Below are 15,555 nucleotides of genomic sequence, written 5' to 3' on the forward strand. Positions count from 1 at the left end.
GGTACATAAACCCTGAGCTACACATATTTTTTATTATTCACAATATTCCAAATAAAGATACTTGTTAGACTCCCTCAGTTTCCCTCATGTGCAAGTTCTTAATCTCTGTATTGTCTCTTGTAAAGTAATGGTGAAGTGGCATAATGAAAATGTAGATGATTTGAGAGGAGCTTAGTCAAGTTTCCTGTCTCTTTCTTTTGGTTTGCCAACGCACTTCAGTGGATCTTTTTTGGCATATTCTGTCATCCTCTCCTTTTGGTACCAGTACATTAAAAAAATAAAAATTCTATATTGCTGTTATTGTCAACAAAAGCCAAGAAAAAAATCCCACCACCACCAAAACCACTAATGGCTTTCCGCAGCCTTTCAGCTCATGAATATTTAGTCTCCTGTTTAAGAAAAGGTCCATACGTTTCTTTAAATTCTTCTTTTATTTGGGAGCATTTTCAGCGGGGTATTTAATTCTCTAGTGAACATTTACCACAGCAGAATGGTGTTTGTTGTGTAGATTCTAAATATACTATGGTGAACACCTTTATAACTCTGATAGATAACATATGCATCTTCAATTAGTGTGGTTTAATGTGTTTTAATAGATTTTAAACAGTGTATCAGACTTTAGTCACACAGCTACTGAGCAGAATTTAAAAAGTGTCTGTTTTCATGGACTTTGTTAGCAATATGACAAGTGTATGATATTACTGTTTTATTTGATGTGATGTGCTTTTTATTTAAGCATGGTTAAAACTATGTTTAAATGTTTAGCCTTCAACTGGCATTACACCTAAAAACCAATCTGTAACTGTTGCAGCTTTAGTTTAATTTGTTTTATTGGTGCTAACTTTAAAAAATAGTAATATTAGTCAAGAGTGATTTTTCTGTTCATGTTTTTAACCTTTTTTTTTTTTTAACATAATTGGGGTTTCAAAGAAATGTAATGAAAGGTATCTTCATCATATTCACAAAATAAATAAGCATTATATTTACCTATCACTGACAGTAAAAATCAACCAAATACATCTGAATTTTCATGCGGCTTTAATCTTTTTTACACTTTTAACACTTATTGAGTCAGAGATGCGGTCTGAAGCACCGGAGGCGGCACATGATTCATGCTTGTTCCTTCCACAGCTGTTTCCCTGCCAGCCTGTCAGTGCAGGAGCCACGAAGCGGTGTCACTGCGTTTCCTGAATGTGACAGTGTCACTAATAGACCTCATACAGACATAATTTACTGACGTGTTTCATTTACTGGCACGATGACTTCAGTCAAAACTATTTTATGTCACCATCACTCAGCAAGAACAAATTGAAGAAGTAGCCTGCTGCAATTCACTTGCAGGTGTTACGGTCAGGAAGTGGTCTGAAATCTTCATTGTGTTCTAAAGCTCATTGTTGTTCAATCTGTATGTTGCAGGCAGAAAAAGCCGAAGGTTACATCGATCTCACCAACTTCATGATTGACATAGCCATCGAGTGCAAGAAGAAACAGTAAGCTCATAGTTACTCTAATCTGTTTGAGAGATAGCTGATATAAGCCACCCACTATCAGTGGTTTTGGTTAAAAAGGAACTATTAGCAATATTTATCTGATGTTGAACCTGTGTTCCCACTCGGTTAACGGAACTGTTTAGCCTTGAAACAACCTTAAAGTGATCAGTGAAGTAGAATTGAATCCACATTCTTTATTATTTCCAGTAAAAACCTCTTTTCACTTCCCTAAAATGCTATTTTTTGTGCTGATTCTGTCCTAATGACTGTCCATTTACTGTTCCTCACGCAGTGCATTCAAAGCTTGCCACCCCCAAGTCATGATGTTTTATTTTGCTGCTGAAAGCCATGAGGACATGAACTTGTAAGTAAAAGCAAAACATTGTATCTGAGGGTGTTTTTGTTTTTTTATGTATTGTCTTGTTAAATAAGAAATGTAGTAAAGTTGAGTAATCCCTTCCTTTCAGATGGTTGAATAAGCTTGGGCTGGCCTCCATTCAGTATGAGCCAACAGAACGAAACACTGCAGCGGGTGAGCGCCCAGGGCAATCTTTTTCTGTTATCTCTCACTGTTGCTAAATAAAACCCTGCATTTTTTGAGATGTAAACTGCTACTCTAACGTCTTCTGCTTGGTTTAGTGTGTTTATTTCTTGAGCACTCTAAATGAACGTATCTCAACAAAATCGATTAGCATGAAAAAAAAAAATTCTGGTTAATACGGAATTCAACTACAATATTAAAACTGTAATTTCCTCTTGACAGTTTTTGCACTGAATGTGTCATGAAACGAATCCCTACTTTTTATGTGTCTCCCCACAAACATTCAGAGTGTTACAGTGAAGCCAGTGACCATGAAGAAGCCGAAAGCACAGAAATTCCCCCTCCACCATACTCCGAGCAGACTCTACGGCACTCCATGGATGCTCCTGGTCCACCTGGTAGCACACATCAGGTCAGTAACGTCTGCAAATTCTATCTAAAACAGCCGTGGAATATTAAACTTTCCATTATAGTCTCATTCCTTCTCATTTCCTGCTAAGCAACTGTAGTATGTTTACACTGCTGAACACATCAATTCTCACCAAATATAATAAAACCGTCATATGTAGCAAACAGAACCTGTTTATTTATTGGTTATATATTGCATGTAACCCTGGTGTTTTGTTTTACAGGGCACTCTTCCTCCCCCTTACTCCTCCGCGATCCCCAGCGAAGCTAACGGTTCGCTCTCCTCACCTGTCAGTACGATGACATCGCAGAGCTCCGCCTCCTCGCTCACCAAGCACCGACAGTCTTGGATGGACCTGGTCTCGCAGGCCTCTCCTCCAGTCGGGGAAACGGCAGTGGTGTGCTCGGCCCAGGTTCACTCGCATCAGCCTCCACAAGAGGAGACAGAAGAGGAGACTGTGTTGGAGAACTTGGCTTCCCAGGACTCCTCAGAAATAGAGTCGAATGAGGAAACGCCTGCAGCGGAGGGGGAGGGACAGAGGCTTTTAGGTGCTCAAAGTGAAGGTGAATCTTTGTGTTAGTCCTTTAACTAGGTTTTATTCCGTTTAGTAAAGTCTGTATTTTCTGGTGTCATTTTTAATTGTGAAAACATCAGCTTTAGTGCTTAAAGGAACACATGATTTATCAATTTGCTGGCACATTTTCATTCTGCTCCTGATATAAGTATGTAAAAAGTATAATGAAGTGTTTTTTATGTTACTTTAGATAGACAAGTCTGTGTTTCATTTAAATATGCTGTTATCAATATATTTTACTTTCTCTGGAGCAGGCAGTTACTCACTGTAATCACCGTGTTGTGTATGGTTATGATGCAATATAATGCAACCTTATCTTGTTGCAGGCGATCATGGGAACAGCTCCGATGAGATGGAGAAGCTGTATATTCATCTAAAAGAGGCCAGCCTTTCGCCAATAGGAGATCGTAAACCATCTACAAGACGGGAATTCAGGGCCTCCTTCATAAAACGCTGTAAAAACCAGACTGTCAATGATAAACTGCACCTTATCAGGACACTCAACAGCACATTAAAGGTACATTTTCTGTCTGTCCTGAGCTGATTCTGTAGTAAATAACTTAAGTGCATGTCTTAAAACAGAGCAAAATAGTGTGACTTAGTGCAGAGCTATATGCCGTCATTTAACTTTCTGTTTTCTTTTGCTCTTTTCATTTCTGGTGCAGTCAAAAGAGGCGGACTTGCAGACAATAGAGCAGGTGCTGTCAGACCCACAGCTTACCTCAGACAAGTTCAGAGCATGGAAAGAGGCTCATGCGCCCTTGGTGCAGGAAATCTGCGTCCAACAGGACCAGCAGGTGGCATCAGAGGCCACAAAGGCTGCAGCATCAGTCATTGCTGCTCCTGTGGTCGAGACCAGTTTATAAAGACTCTACGTGACTGTTATTACTGTATTTGGACTTGGAGGACAACTCTCTCTCTTTCTCTCTCTCTCACTCTCACTCTCACTCTCACTCTCACTCTCACTCTCACTCTCACTCTCACACACACACACACACACACACACACACACACACACACTGCTGTTGGTTATTCAGTCAAGACCTCTGTTCCACAGAAGTGGATATTTAAATGCTATTCAACAAGTAACTGGATCAATGAAGAGTGTTTTTTTTTAGGTTCTATAAATGGAAATGGAGACATTATATGATAAGCAGATCACATTAAAATGTGAAAAGTGTCTTAGTATTACTGTTACTATTTCATTTCTAGGATTAGAACATTTTACAGTTGGTTGTTTTATGTTTTAATTGTGTGAGCGTATGCATAAACTTATTTTGAATGATGGATTATGTTGAAATAATGGAGCCATTGTTATTTGCATGGAAACACTTGTTTTTATGGTATGTTTTATCTAGTTTATATTCATCTGTAATGAACAAGTTTCTGTTCTGTTTTCAAACTGTTTTCAGTCAATTATTGGTGCCATGCACCATCAGTGCCTGTTACATATGTTTTACAGTGACTGTTGTGAGTGATTTTTGTATTTTTCGCCCTAGACGTTCTATCATCATACTTAACAGTTAAACTTTCCAGACTGAACACTAGGGCCTGCACTAACACAATAAATGTTGGTTACAAATCATGACAATTTCAGATTTTTAAAAATCAAACATGTCAAATCTTTGTTACTGTGATGTAATTTAAAGCCAAGAGATGTGATAACCTGATGTTTTTGTAGAAAAAAACTAATTATCTACTAAACCAAAATAAACCTTGAAGAATTTACCTAAATCCAACCTAAAATCAGGAAAATCTGTCAACTCTTTGACCACTGATATTGACATTGCACAATTTAATATATTTTTTCAAACATGATAAAGGCTCCATATCTTATATTAACTATAGATGCAGTATATTGATTATAGGTGCATCATAGCTGTATTCATTTGCATTTAAGCACAGGATGCATGATGGATGAATCTCAGGACAAACTCTCCAGGACCATACAAGCAAATGTCACAGACCCAGTAGACACTGTAGGCTGCAAGTTCTAGATTAATGGATCATTTTGATGTCGTATAGACATCAGACATTATGTGACTGCAAACAGGTTTAGGAGTTTCAGGCCAAACGGGCCTTGGACATCGTGCCAGGACCTGCTGGTAGGGATCCAGATAAACTCCAGACTTGATGATGCATATTTTCCTATCTTTCATCTGTTTCATCTGTGTGTGTAAGATATTAACTCCATGTAAATAACTGTACATGATGAGCGTGTGATGTTAAATGTTTTTGCTTCTGGTATGAATGTCAGTGTGCCTGTTTGTGTACAGGGAAATAAAATATTATCACAGGATTAATTTTGAGTCATGTGATCAATGTGACCACAGATGATGGTGTTCATGTAGAGTATTTGTTGTGCGATGGACTTAATACTCATAGACTGTATTTAAATTTATATTTATATAAATTTAGATAGTGTACAAAAAGGAGGAGCTTTGGTACGACTTGTAATATCGCAACGTTGACGCTAGGAGTCGCCGGCCTCACTGCAGATTCTCAATTGAGGTTATGCGCCATATTGGCAGTCTCCTCCATCTCGCCAAACGTCGGGCATGCATGTTTTTAACCGGCTAAAGAGGAGACAACTGTAATTTTTTACAGTGACCTGCGAGCCGGCAAACAACACTATGGAGGCCGTCAAAGCATTTAACAATGAGGTTTGTTGGAAACCCTTGCAAAAAAATGTGAATATGTTGTCTAATTCCCATTTGCCGTAGCTAGTTGGCTAACGTTAGCATCAAGTAGCAGAAAAGGAGTGCGGGGTAGTCTCACACAAGGCCGCTGTCTGCACAGCAATACAACATTCAGTTATTCAGTGTGTAATCCGTTTTAGCTACTCGGCCTGCAGCTGAGAAGAGAATGTGTTTCCTACCATACACTGTTTGAGATTGAAAGTTTGTGAAGAAATATTTTCCACAGACTGGTCCTACCGGGTACTAGCTAGCTCCAAGTTAGCCTAACCGCCACAGTTGCGTGTTAACTTGGTTAGCTAAGTGATATGGACGTGGGGAAAATACTCATTTCTCTTTCTCCCTAAAATTGCTGCCCTGTAATTATGATTGAGTTGGCATTAGCTTGATAGTGTACTGGATATAAATGGCGTGGGATAGCAGTATGTTCGCACTGCTACACACCGTTAGCTATCAGAAGGCTCAATGCTAGTAGCGTCGTATATGTCTGCATTGACACTTAAGTCTGTTTTCGTCGCCGTCGGTGTAATTGCCGACCTCACGATCCACTCACAGTTCATGCCATTAAAAATTTACCTCTACAGTCGACAGCAGTTACATTTCAAATAGCTATTTTGAATTTTTGTTAATACCACAACAAATGCCCTGAGTCAGAGCCAAGCCCACAACATCGTCTCATTGGGAACTTGATTGTCTTTGACCAGACTAACAGATGCGAAATGAAGATTTTGCAATCTGTGAACAAAACTCACAGGTCAGAAGGGTGGATGCTTTGGACACTTATTTGTTCACACAGTTGTTTGATGGCTATTAACCTTTTTATGTAGTAGTAGTTTCATTGTATGATAAAAAAAATCTCTTTTGTCTTGCTTCATCTTTCAGTTGTACTCACTGAATGAGTACAAGCCGCCCATCTCTAAGGCCAAGATGACTCAGATCACCAAATCTGGAATCAAGGCTATAAAAGTAAGTATGTAGTGTTACAGCATTAGGCAGGCAGGTGATGGATGAATAAAGAGATGGTCTTTAAAGGGAACAGTTCCCCAGTTCTAAAGACATACAGTATGGCTATGCACGCCCATCATGCCATCAGCAGAATTTTTCAAATTGAGATGTTTAAACCCAATAAAATTTAGGAAGAGTGCACTAAACTATTTTTGAGAGTCAGGTCAGAATTACAAGCTCCAACACCTTTGAAGTATGCATGCATTTATGTTTTTATATAGATACAGAAAAAGACATAAGCAAAAAATGAAACTATATTAGATTTTTACTTCAACAGCTGTTTCAGGCTCAAAATTCATTGCAGTTCGCTGTTTGATTAATGGATGACCGTTCATTGATCATTTTAAATATCTAAATGCTATATAAAAAATAATGGTCAGTGTGTGGGTTTTGAAATCCAGAAGACTGGAGTCAAGTTAACAGTAAATTTTAAAAGATGGAAATGCATTTGTAGACTTCATCGGCCTGTTGAATACACAGTGATACTAAAATCCCCTTTGTACACTGGTACTTTTGACAAGGTACTTTTCTCCTTCCTGTGCCAGTGAGCGAATCCTTGACTAAGTCATGGCAGCAGATATGAACTCATCTGCATGATCTTTGACATCATAATTACTCTAGTGAACACCTAACTGCAACATGCAGTAATTATGCAACTGTGAGGTGTTTGTATTGGTGTTCCAGCTTGTAATGAATTAATTACTGTTGGAGATATCTGGGAAAATTGATTTACCTACAGTTAGTGAAATCATAGCACATGTTGCTCTTTAGTTAATTCTTTATGATTTATGCTAAGCCTTAAGGCTACAACTTATGTCTCGCTGGCATGTAGTTAGCTCATGATTCAGGCAGATAATGAGAAAGCATCTTGATTGGGTCTCCAGGCTAACCTCTTCACAAGTAGCAGTGGTGCTTTTAGTTCTAGCACTGCCACAGACATTGTGGTTGAACTACTCAAATGTGGAGAACTAGTTTTTCTTTTTACTCGTCGTAATCTCTCTTCCCGCAGCAGCACTATTACGATCAGCTGAGTCAGATCTCTCGCTCCTTACTTAGTTATTTTTTTGTGTTTATTCAGCTATAGATTGGTTCGTCTTTGGAGCCTGGTAACAGCTGAATGAATTGTTTCTAGGATCAGGCAGGCAGGGACTGAATGAGCCAGTGAAGAAGAAATAAATGTACTACTACAACCACAATGGCTACTGCAGTAGCTATCTGTGGCAGCTGAAGGGGCACCAAATCAGCCTCATCTTAGACTTAAACAAATGTGATCGTGGAAAATTTCAGCTGCCAGTCTCTCCGAAAGTGTTGCGTATGTGACCACAATGGTTGCAATCTGGAGCCCTGTGATGCCTGTGGTCCTGTATGTTTTAGATAATTCAAAATTTCCTTATGGAACACCCGTACTATGCCGTACCATAATCAGTTCCTATCTGATTTTTCCATACAACGGGAATGACATCATTAGTGCTTGCCTGGATTAGTTTGTGGTGGAGATAGGAGATAGAGAACCACAGTTGGATTAGATCCTGTGGGACACTATATAATATTAAATTATCAGAATCAGAATCACTTTATTATAAAATAAGGAGTGGCAAAGAGCAAAAAATCTACAGAGCTTAAAGCCAGACTCTCATGCATTGATTTTAGCAGTTTTATAGTTGTTTTGTTTAAATCATTTTTGCCTGTTATCCAGTTCCTTGTTGACTTTATGTAAAGTATCTACTAACATGATGCACTTTATACTAAACATATAAAATGTATTTGTAGTGCCATTCTTAGTCAAAATTGTACAGTGTTTCTTCTACCAAAGCCATTGGTTAGCTTGTCAAGTTTTTCCCCTCCGTCTTCTTGGGTTCAGGTTCTATTAGCATGGAATGCAGGTTTTGCATATTTTTCTATATATATTTGCAGTATCTGTTGCTGCAAACACATGAATTTATAAGATAGGCAGTCAAAAAATGAGATTTCAACATAAACATGTTGCGAGAAACAATATTAAAATTAGATTTTATTTAAAATTTAAAGTCGAATGACGTGCGTATGCTAATGTGCACCTAGCTTAGAAATTATATTTTTGGGAGCATCAGACACTTCAAATATGTAAATAAAATATGCCAAATCAGCATCCCATGCTTGCATTACCTGAACAAAGAACAAGGTAGAGGAAACTATGCAAAGGTAATGCTGCTGTGAAACAGAAGGTAAATAGATAGTAGTTACGTCTGGCAAATACAAGAGCCGATATTCTGCCGGTGTAGCCGGTCTCTCATTTTCATAGCTCGACTAGTCCATTTTCAGATACAATCAGTTTCAGTGTCTTCTCTCCCTTCGGTGTTGTAGTAGTCTCTTAGTAACTGTTGTTCAACATTTATCAGCTCAACATTATCTGCTGTGTTTCATTCGCCAGAGACACACCAGCACACAAGTATAAATGCTCACAACAGTGCAGGCTGCTTGTGTAGACATGGGAAAAGGCTCTGCATAGGTTCGACACAGGAATATAAATCGAGTTTTTATCGGTTACCTCTAGTTATAGCTATACCCTTTTCACAGAAAACGCGTAAACCTCCTCTGGAAACTCCATCCCTGCCTGCATCAGTAGAACCATGTCCTCCTGTAAAACTGATGTTTCAAATTAGTTGTTGAAATTTTGCTCATTAGCTCAGTTTTGTTAAAATTATCTGTGACGTAGCACCATAAATATATGTTGGAGCCATGAATTCAACTTACAAAAAACTCTCACATACTGTAGTTAGTAGTCAGTAGTCAGCCATTTCACATCTTGCCAGTGGTCTTATTGAAAATGAAACCCATTCTATGCCTGACAAGGTGTTGCACTTGGAGCAACAGCTATCAATTATTTTAGTAATCGAGTAATCTGTTGATTATTCTGGCAATTAATCAAGGAATCTGATTCTGCGCCTGGCATGCACGTTACAGCATCATAAGCGGAAGTGAGCGCGCTGTGCAACAGAAATAACCGTCTTGGTGGAACACAGGCAGACATCTGCAGTGCATTGTACATGTATAGTACAGGAGTATTCAAATAAAACTCAAAGCCATGGGAACCCAACATGTGTTTAGTTGGTGATGCAGAAATCACAAAAATATGTTTTAATGTTTGTTCCGTTTAAACTGCTGGTACTGCAGCTGATAGAACACAAATAAGAAAGCTGATCAGTATTTATTACAGAGAATATTCTATCGGTAACATTAATTTCACTTTGATTTGACCACAAATTAAAGTGATTTACTTCATTATGAGACAGTGTCAGACCTACATGCGCTTCAATCTAGTATCATGTTTGATATGAAGTTTACTAGTTTAATTATGCAGCTGTCTGTTAGAAATAATCAGCTGCATTGATTGATAAAATAAATTCATTGCGCGTGATTAACAATTTTCTACCAGCATTCCTGTCGTGTATAATTTCCACTTGCAGTGCTTTTTATCGTCATTAATTTTTATGTTCCTCATTGTTCTCCATTAAAACAATGTGGTGCCTGAAGCAGCTGAACATGATCAGTTGATTTTGTGCAGAAAACAAGTCAAATGATGCATTAAACACTCCTCTGTTTGTGTGACAAGTTTGAAGCAGAAAGTCTGAGTTAACAAAGAAAGTTGAAAACCACCTTCAACCTGGTAACTCTGACTGAGGTTTTAGTTTTTGTCGAGCCGGCTGACACAAAGAAAGTCAGACTGTGTCAGACTATCTTTGTAGTTCAGGACTCTGATCTGCTAAATGCCATAAAAAGTAGAAAATTTGTGCCGGTTGAAATAGATGCGTCCTGTCAAATTTAAAATCCCCTCATAATTTATTGATTTTTCTGTCCAGGTCCATATAGGATGAAGTCTGGGTCCAGACTCGGTCCGCCAGTCAGTGAGCTGGGGTCTAGTATGTAGTGGATTAAACAAAACCTCGATTGAGAAAATTTTGCCTCAGGGAATTTTATTGATCGGATTACTCAAATAACTGGAAGAATCATTTTAGCTCTTCTGGAACTGTGTATATCAATACACATGTATTGGCTGTGTAAAAATATTTTTTCGAAACAGTCGGACTTGTTTGTTCATTGTTGTATATTTTTGACTAAAGTTTTTCTTTATGAGATCAAATTTTTCTAATTCTAAGATCTGGATGTCGCAATTATGTGAAAGCTTTATGAGGGTTATATTTAAAGCTACTGAAAAATTTGGCATTGCATGTTGAAATTCTTCACTTAACACAAAATTGAAATTTAACGTTCCCAAGGATGCAGTAATTATTACGCTATAGGCCGAACCCCATTTTTTTAGCTTACATTTTGGAAAATGTTGCCAACTAGCTTTTTTGACTGTACACCATTGGATGTTGACAGCTACGTCTAAATTACCATGAAATTTGAAGAAATCTTACACAACAAAAGTTCAGAATTATTCCAATTCCTGCCACTTCCTATATTTGTACCCTTATATTTGTTTATATTTTGGGAAACAATTATGATGAATTGGCTTATGCATGCACATAACGACTGGTTGTGAAGTTAAGAGTAGACTCAGTCAGTTCAGTAACTTTGTGTGCCATCTGTCTCCGTTAGTGCTTTCCAGTACTGCATACCACTACCCATGTGTTTCACACAGGCCAGTCTGGCACTGCCCTGCCAGCCTCTGCTAATACCATATGGAGAAAAAAATGTGTACACATTGTCAGAAATGTGTGAGTACTCACACTTGGTTTATCAATATTTGTAAATGTTCCCACCTCTATATCCAACAACATAATTTGTACTAACAGGAACAAAACCCTTGCTCTAGTCTCTTAGCAAAGAACTGTCAGTGCATCAGGTCTTGGGGGCATATAATGATATTTTATGTGCTTCTTTTGCTTAGTATGTAAAAGTGTCAGTAATCTGAGACATCTGCACACACCATGTCTGAACCACAGCTAAGAATTTGTAGACATTGGGCACTTAGACACATTTTACAGACAAAACATTGTCAGCCAGAAGTAGTTTTTTTTTTTTAAGTGGTGACATAGTGTATGGTTTGGTGAATAGTCAACATGATCTTAATACAGTGTAATCTATAAATGTATTTTGATTTTGTACCTCTGTTGTTCTCAGTTACAACAAACTATCTTTTGGAAATGCTGCCATTTTAACTTAGTTTTTGTATACAGGTATAGGTCAATTATTTTTCTGTATTTATCCAGAAAGTTCTCTTCAGTAGTTTGTCTTCATGGCTGGTATCCTGCACCGGAGGCCTATTAAAAGTCTCTCAAAAAAGTACTCTGATCAGTAGTCAGTGACCAAATTCCTATGACCAAGTTCACTTGTTATGCAAAACGCATATTTTTCAAAGATACTTACTAGTAAAGGGCAATCTCATTTTCAGAATAAATGTGTTGTTATTACTACTACATGAGGATGAATGTGCTTCAAGGCCTGACGATATAAGTTCAGGACACCAGCTCTTAACTATACATCGTCTATTAATGTATTTCTTTGTCTTGTTTGTACTCTTGTTTCTAAAGGATCTGCTGTGCTTTTGGTGTTGCTGTGCCTTGTGATGCCTGTGAATAACACCCGTTTCCCCTTCCCTCAGCAGCTCTCCCAGCTCCCCCAAAGCACTGAAAGTGAAGCAGGAGGATGGGGTGGAGAGAGTTACAAAGAGATAAGAGAATCCCTAACCAGCTTAGGTAGGAGTATGGGTTGTTTCACAAGGAAGATGGAAGAAGACTAAAATCATTTAAACTTAATTTGCTCCCACACACCCAGAACAGCAGGGCTTTTGCTGTTCTGGTTGTCATGCGTTGGTCGATGTTGGTTTTGAGCTCTTGATTGTGTTTGACGTTGGAGGTGCAATCCTGTTAATTTTCTTCTTAAATTATGTGATGCCAATATTTGTGTTTTGTTTATGCAGAAACCTTTTGCTATTTTTTGAGAGTTAAGTTCCTGTGTTTCTTCGTACTGACTAATGATGGAGACAACCATTTGTCAGTGTGAGGTTGGCATTGCAGTTTAAATTTAGGTTATGAGGAAGAAAATAGATAGTTGCCAGTAGTGATTTCTAAAATGTTGACCTTTGGTTTCATGGACATCTAAAGTGTATTGGTGCTTTAACACTAAACATACATTTTCATTAGCTCAGCACTCATCTGCAACACAGTGGATATCATATACATGCACTTAAATTTTGCATGACATAGGATGGTGATGGTGAAGTTGTGTAAGATGGATATTATTTAGAGTGTTCTATGTAGCACACACTTTTTGCAGAATCTTTGGAATATGTAGCTTTTCATGACTAGGCCAGTATCATTATGGCATTGATAGACAGCATTTATTCACATTGTAATTTAATTCATCCCTCAGGGTTGTCTGTTTCACAGTGCTTAGACCTCGGGTGCTTGTTTTGGACAGAGCAGCAGTGATTCATGCCTTCTGCACACACACTATGGTTGTGTTTTTCATGTTGCCACATGTGTAAAAGATCTTGAAGATTGCAGTCTAGTCTGCTTATCTGGTTTTGGGATTTTCAGATTATATTTGAAATGCTGCTTTTAATTTAAAAACAAGTTAGGGCTGTCACTTCCTCAAAAAAAGCAGTCAAGGCACATTACTCCACCAAGGCTGCTCAGTCGTATCATTTCCAGTCTCTGAAATCTTGAAAAAATTTGTGACAGAAATCACGGCAGTATAGAATGTGGCCATTTATTATAGATGTACCCACAAACAAAATAACGTTGCGCTGAGCACAGGCGTGTGTTACGCATGTGTACATTATGTACGGATACAGAAACTGAAAAATATGTAGTGGGTGGCGTGAATTGATGGGACTCAGAAACACCCAGACACAGAAACTAAGAAACAAGGAGTGATTTAGTCAATTGTTCCTTGTATCATTTCCAACGGGAATGTCCCGATAAGTCTGCAGCAGTGGATTTGTAGTTGGATCGCAATCATGTGATCGTCAGCTGACGTAGTGTTCGCTTGTTGTCATAGTTATAGTGAAGCATGCCTATCTTGTAATGATACAGAAACCTTAACGAATTCGTGGTTCCAGACTGTAAGCCACATCACTGCCAAAATCTAATCGCTTGGTCATTGTGTCATTTCTGACCTTCCCTGAAAATTTCATCCAAATCTGTTATTCCATTTTTGAGTAATGTTGCCAACAGACAAACTAACTCTGATCCTCACATAACTCCGCTGAGGCTCTGCCTTCTTGGTGGAGTAAAAATATCAAGTTCAACACAATTAATTTGAGTAAGAGTAAGCCTGCATCAGTATTGCATTAACATACATGTTTAGCGTCGAGCAGTTGATTTATGTTACTCATTTCAAATCAGAAGAGTTTTTAAAATGGAACAGTGCGGCGATCAAGGGAAAAATACAGGGACAGCAATCTGGTATGTCAGTGATATTTTGACGTATGATGTCGGTAAATAAACTGAACGTAAAGTTAGTGTGATAGGTTGCGTTTCTCTGTAATTTGTTTGTCTCGCTAACCTAGCTGGTCAGTACATCTTTTAGACTGTCTTCCTTGCCAACCGCTTTCAGTGCTGTGTTCTGTGCCGATATGCGTGATGAAAGTGAGAGGGAAATACAGGAAAGACAACCTTGTTATGCATGATCAAGCAGTGATATGTTTATGCATGAAATAAAGCTTATGCTTTCAAGGGGACAGTCTAACTAGATAATAACTTAAATGTATCCCACCGGACAACATTATAATTAGTATTTTATATTTGGGAGTGTGTTAAAGGAATTCTGGAGGAGCCACTTTGAATGAGCGTGATGTCATGCTGACATGAACGAGATACGAGATTTGACTCACTGGGTGCAAGCTGCTTTGTCCTCCCCTTCCGCTATCTATGTTAACCTTTTCTCTGCCCCTGGAAAGAACAACCTCCTCCACTCTGTGGCAGCAACCAACCACACTGAAAATTTAAACTTTTGCTACTATTGCATTATGGAGTATTTTCCTTTCTTTGGTAGACTATCCATTTATCCACAGTGCTCCCCTTCCTACAACCAAACGGTCCACCAAAAGAATTCCGTCCATCAGTATTTAACACCGGCGACTCTTTCTTTGCTTATTTCTGCCCACAATGACTTTAATTGGTTTAAAGAAATACAAACCAGCCAGAATGTTGTTTTTTTTTGCCTCTATAGCAGAATTATAGTGTGATTTAACCAGACTATTTTTTTATAGAATGAACACTTCAAGCAAGACTAGAGAAAAGGTGAAATAAAGCTAATCTAATTTTTTTTCTCCTCTCCCAAATCAATGCTACTCTTAAACAGAATCTCCAAATGACAGTTCAAATTTTGATGTAGCCACTTTAGACGGAATTTATAATTGTACCTACATCTAAATAGTCAGCAGACTTATAGTTACTTTCAATCCTTACCCCATGTTCATACAATGTAATTAACTCAATCTTAGAGCTGTTGGCAGCTAATATGCATAACATACCTTGGTTATTGTGAGCTGAACTAATCAGCTGAACCAGTTGAAAACTGGAGTTAAATCCAAAAACCTTACAGACCTCAGATGTCACGGTTTGTTGTCATTATTCTCTATTCAGCACGGCTCAGTAATTTCCTGATTTTTGCAATGACAGCAACCGTAATCAAGCTTACTAATGGGTTATATGAATGTTTATTTAGCACAAACTCCTTATTGGAGTACAAGGCACAGCCTGTTGGACTTTTCTTAATTCAGACAGTTAATTACGGTTAGAATATTGATGGTTGTTTTTATTTTACACGTCCCCCCCCCAACTGTCTTAGCAGTTTAACTTTTAATTAAAAGTGACGGCCCTATCAGCATCAATCAGAGTTATATCTTG

General features: G+C 38.2%; 2 protein-coding genes across 5 annotated transcripts in view; both read left to right on the forward strand.

Moving 5' to 3' along the window:
- LOC110950042 (connector enhancer of kinase suppressor of ras 3) overlaps window positions 1-5,317 on the forward strand; it is a 49,752-nt gene extending 44,435 nt beyond the window's left edge. For both annotated transcript variants that reach the window (XM_051951237.1, XM_022204128.2), the window contains 7 exons: window positions 1,417-1,490; window positions 1,783-1,854; window positions 1,958-2,022; window positions 2,319-2,443; window positions 2,664-3,003; window positions 3,341-3,531; window positions 3,680-5,317. In XM_051951237.1, the coding sequence (XP_051807197.1) occupies window positions 1,417-1,490; window positions 1,783-1,854; window positions 1,958-2,022; window positions 2,319-2,443; window positions 2,664-3,003; window positions 3,341-3,531; window positions 3,680-3,880 (1,068 nt within the window). In that variant the 3' untranslated portion in view covers window positions 3,881-5,317. The remainder of the gene's footprint in view (window positions 1-1,416; window positions 1,491-1,782; window positions 1,855-1,957; window positions 2,023-2,318; window positions 2,444-2,663; window positions 3,004-3,340; window positions 3,532-3,679) is intronic.
- Window positions 5,318-5,525: 208 nt separating this feature from the next.
- Window positions 5,526-15,555, forward strand: part of scaf8 (SR-related CTD-associated factor 8) — a 34,152-nt gene continuing 24,122 nt past the window's right edge. Inside the window, exons 1-3 of one of the 3 annotated variants that reach the window (XM_051938642.1) lie at window positions 5,661-5,677; window positions 6,593-6,676; window positions 12,303-12,396. Coding sequence is in view for 1 of the 3 variants with exons in the window: in XM_051938607.1 (XP_051794567.1) it covers window positions 5,648-5,677; window positions 6,593-6,676 (114 nt within the window). In the remaining 2 variants the exon portion in view is untranslated. Of the gene's footprint in view, window positions 5,678-6,592; window positions 6,677-12,302; window positions 12,397-15,555 lie in introns of those variants that run through there. The other 2 variants (XM_051938607.1, XM_051938678.1) reach the window with 2 other exon arrangements.

This window comes from Acanthochromis polyacanthus, chromosome 1 (genome assembly GCF_021347895.1).
Source record: "Acanthochromis polyacanthus isolate Apoly-LR-REF ecotype Palm Island chromosome 1, KAUST_Apoly_ChrSc, whole genome shotgun sequence".
NCBI lineage: Eukaryota > Metazoa > Chordata > Actinopteri > Pomacentridae > Acanthochromis > Acanthochromis polyacanthus.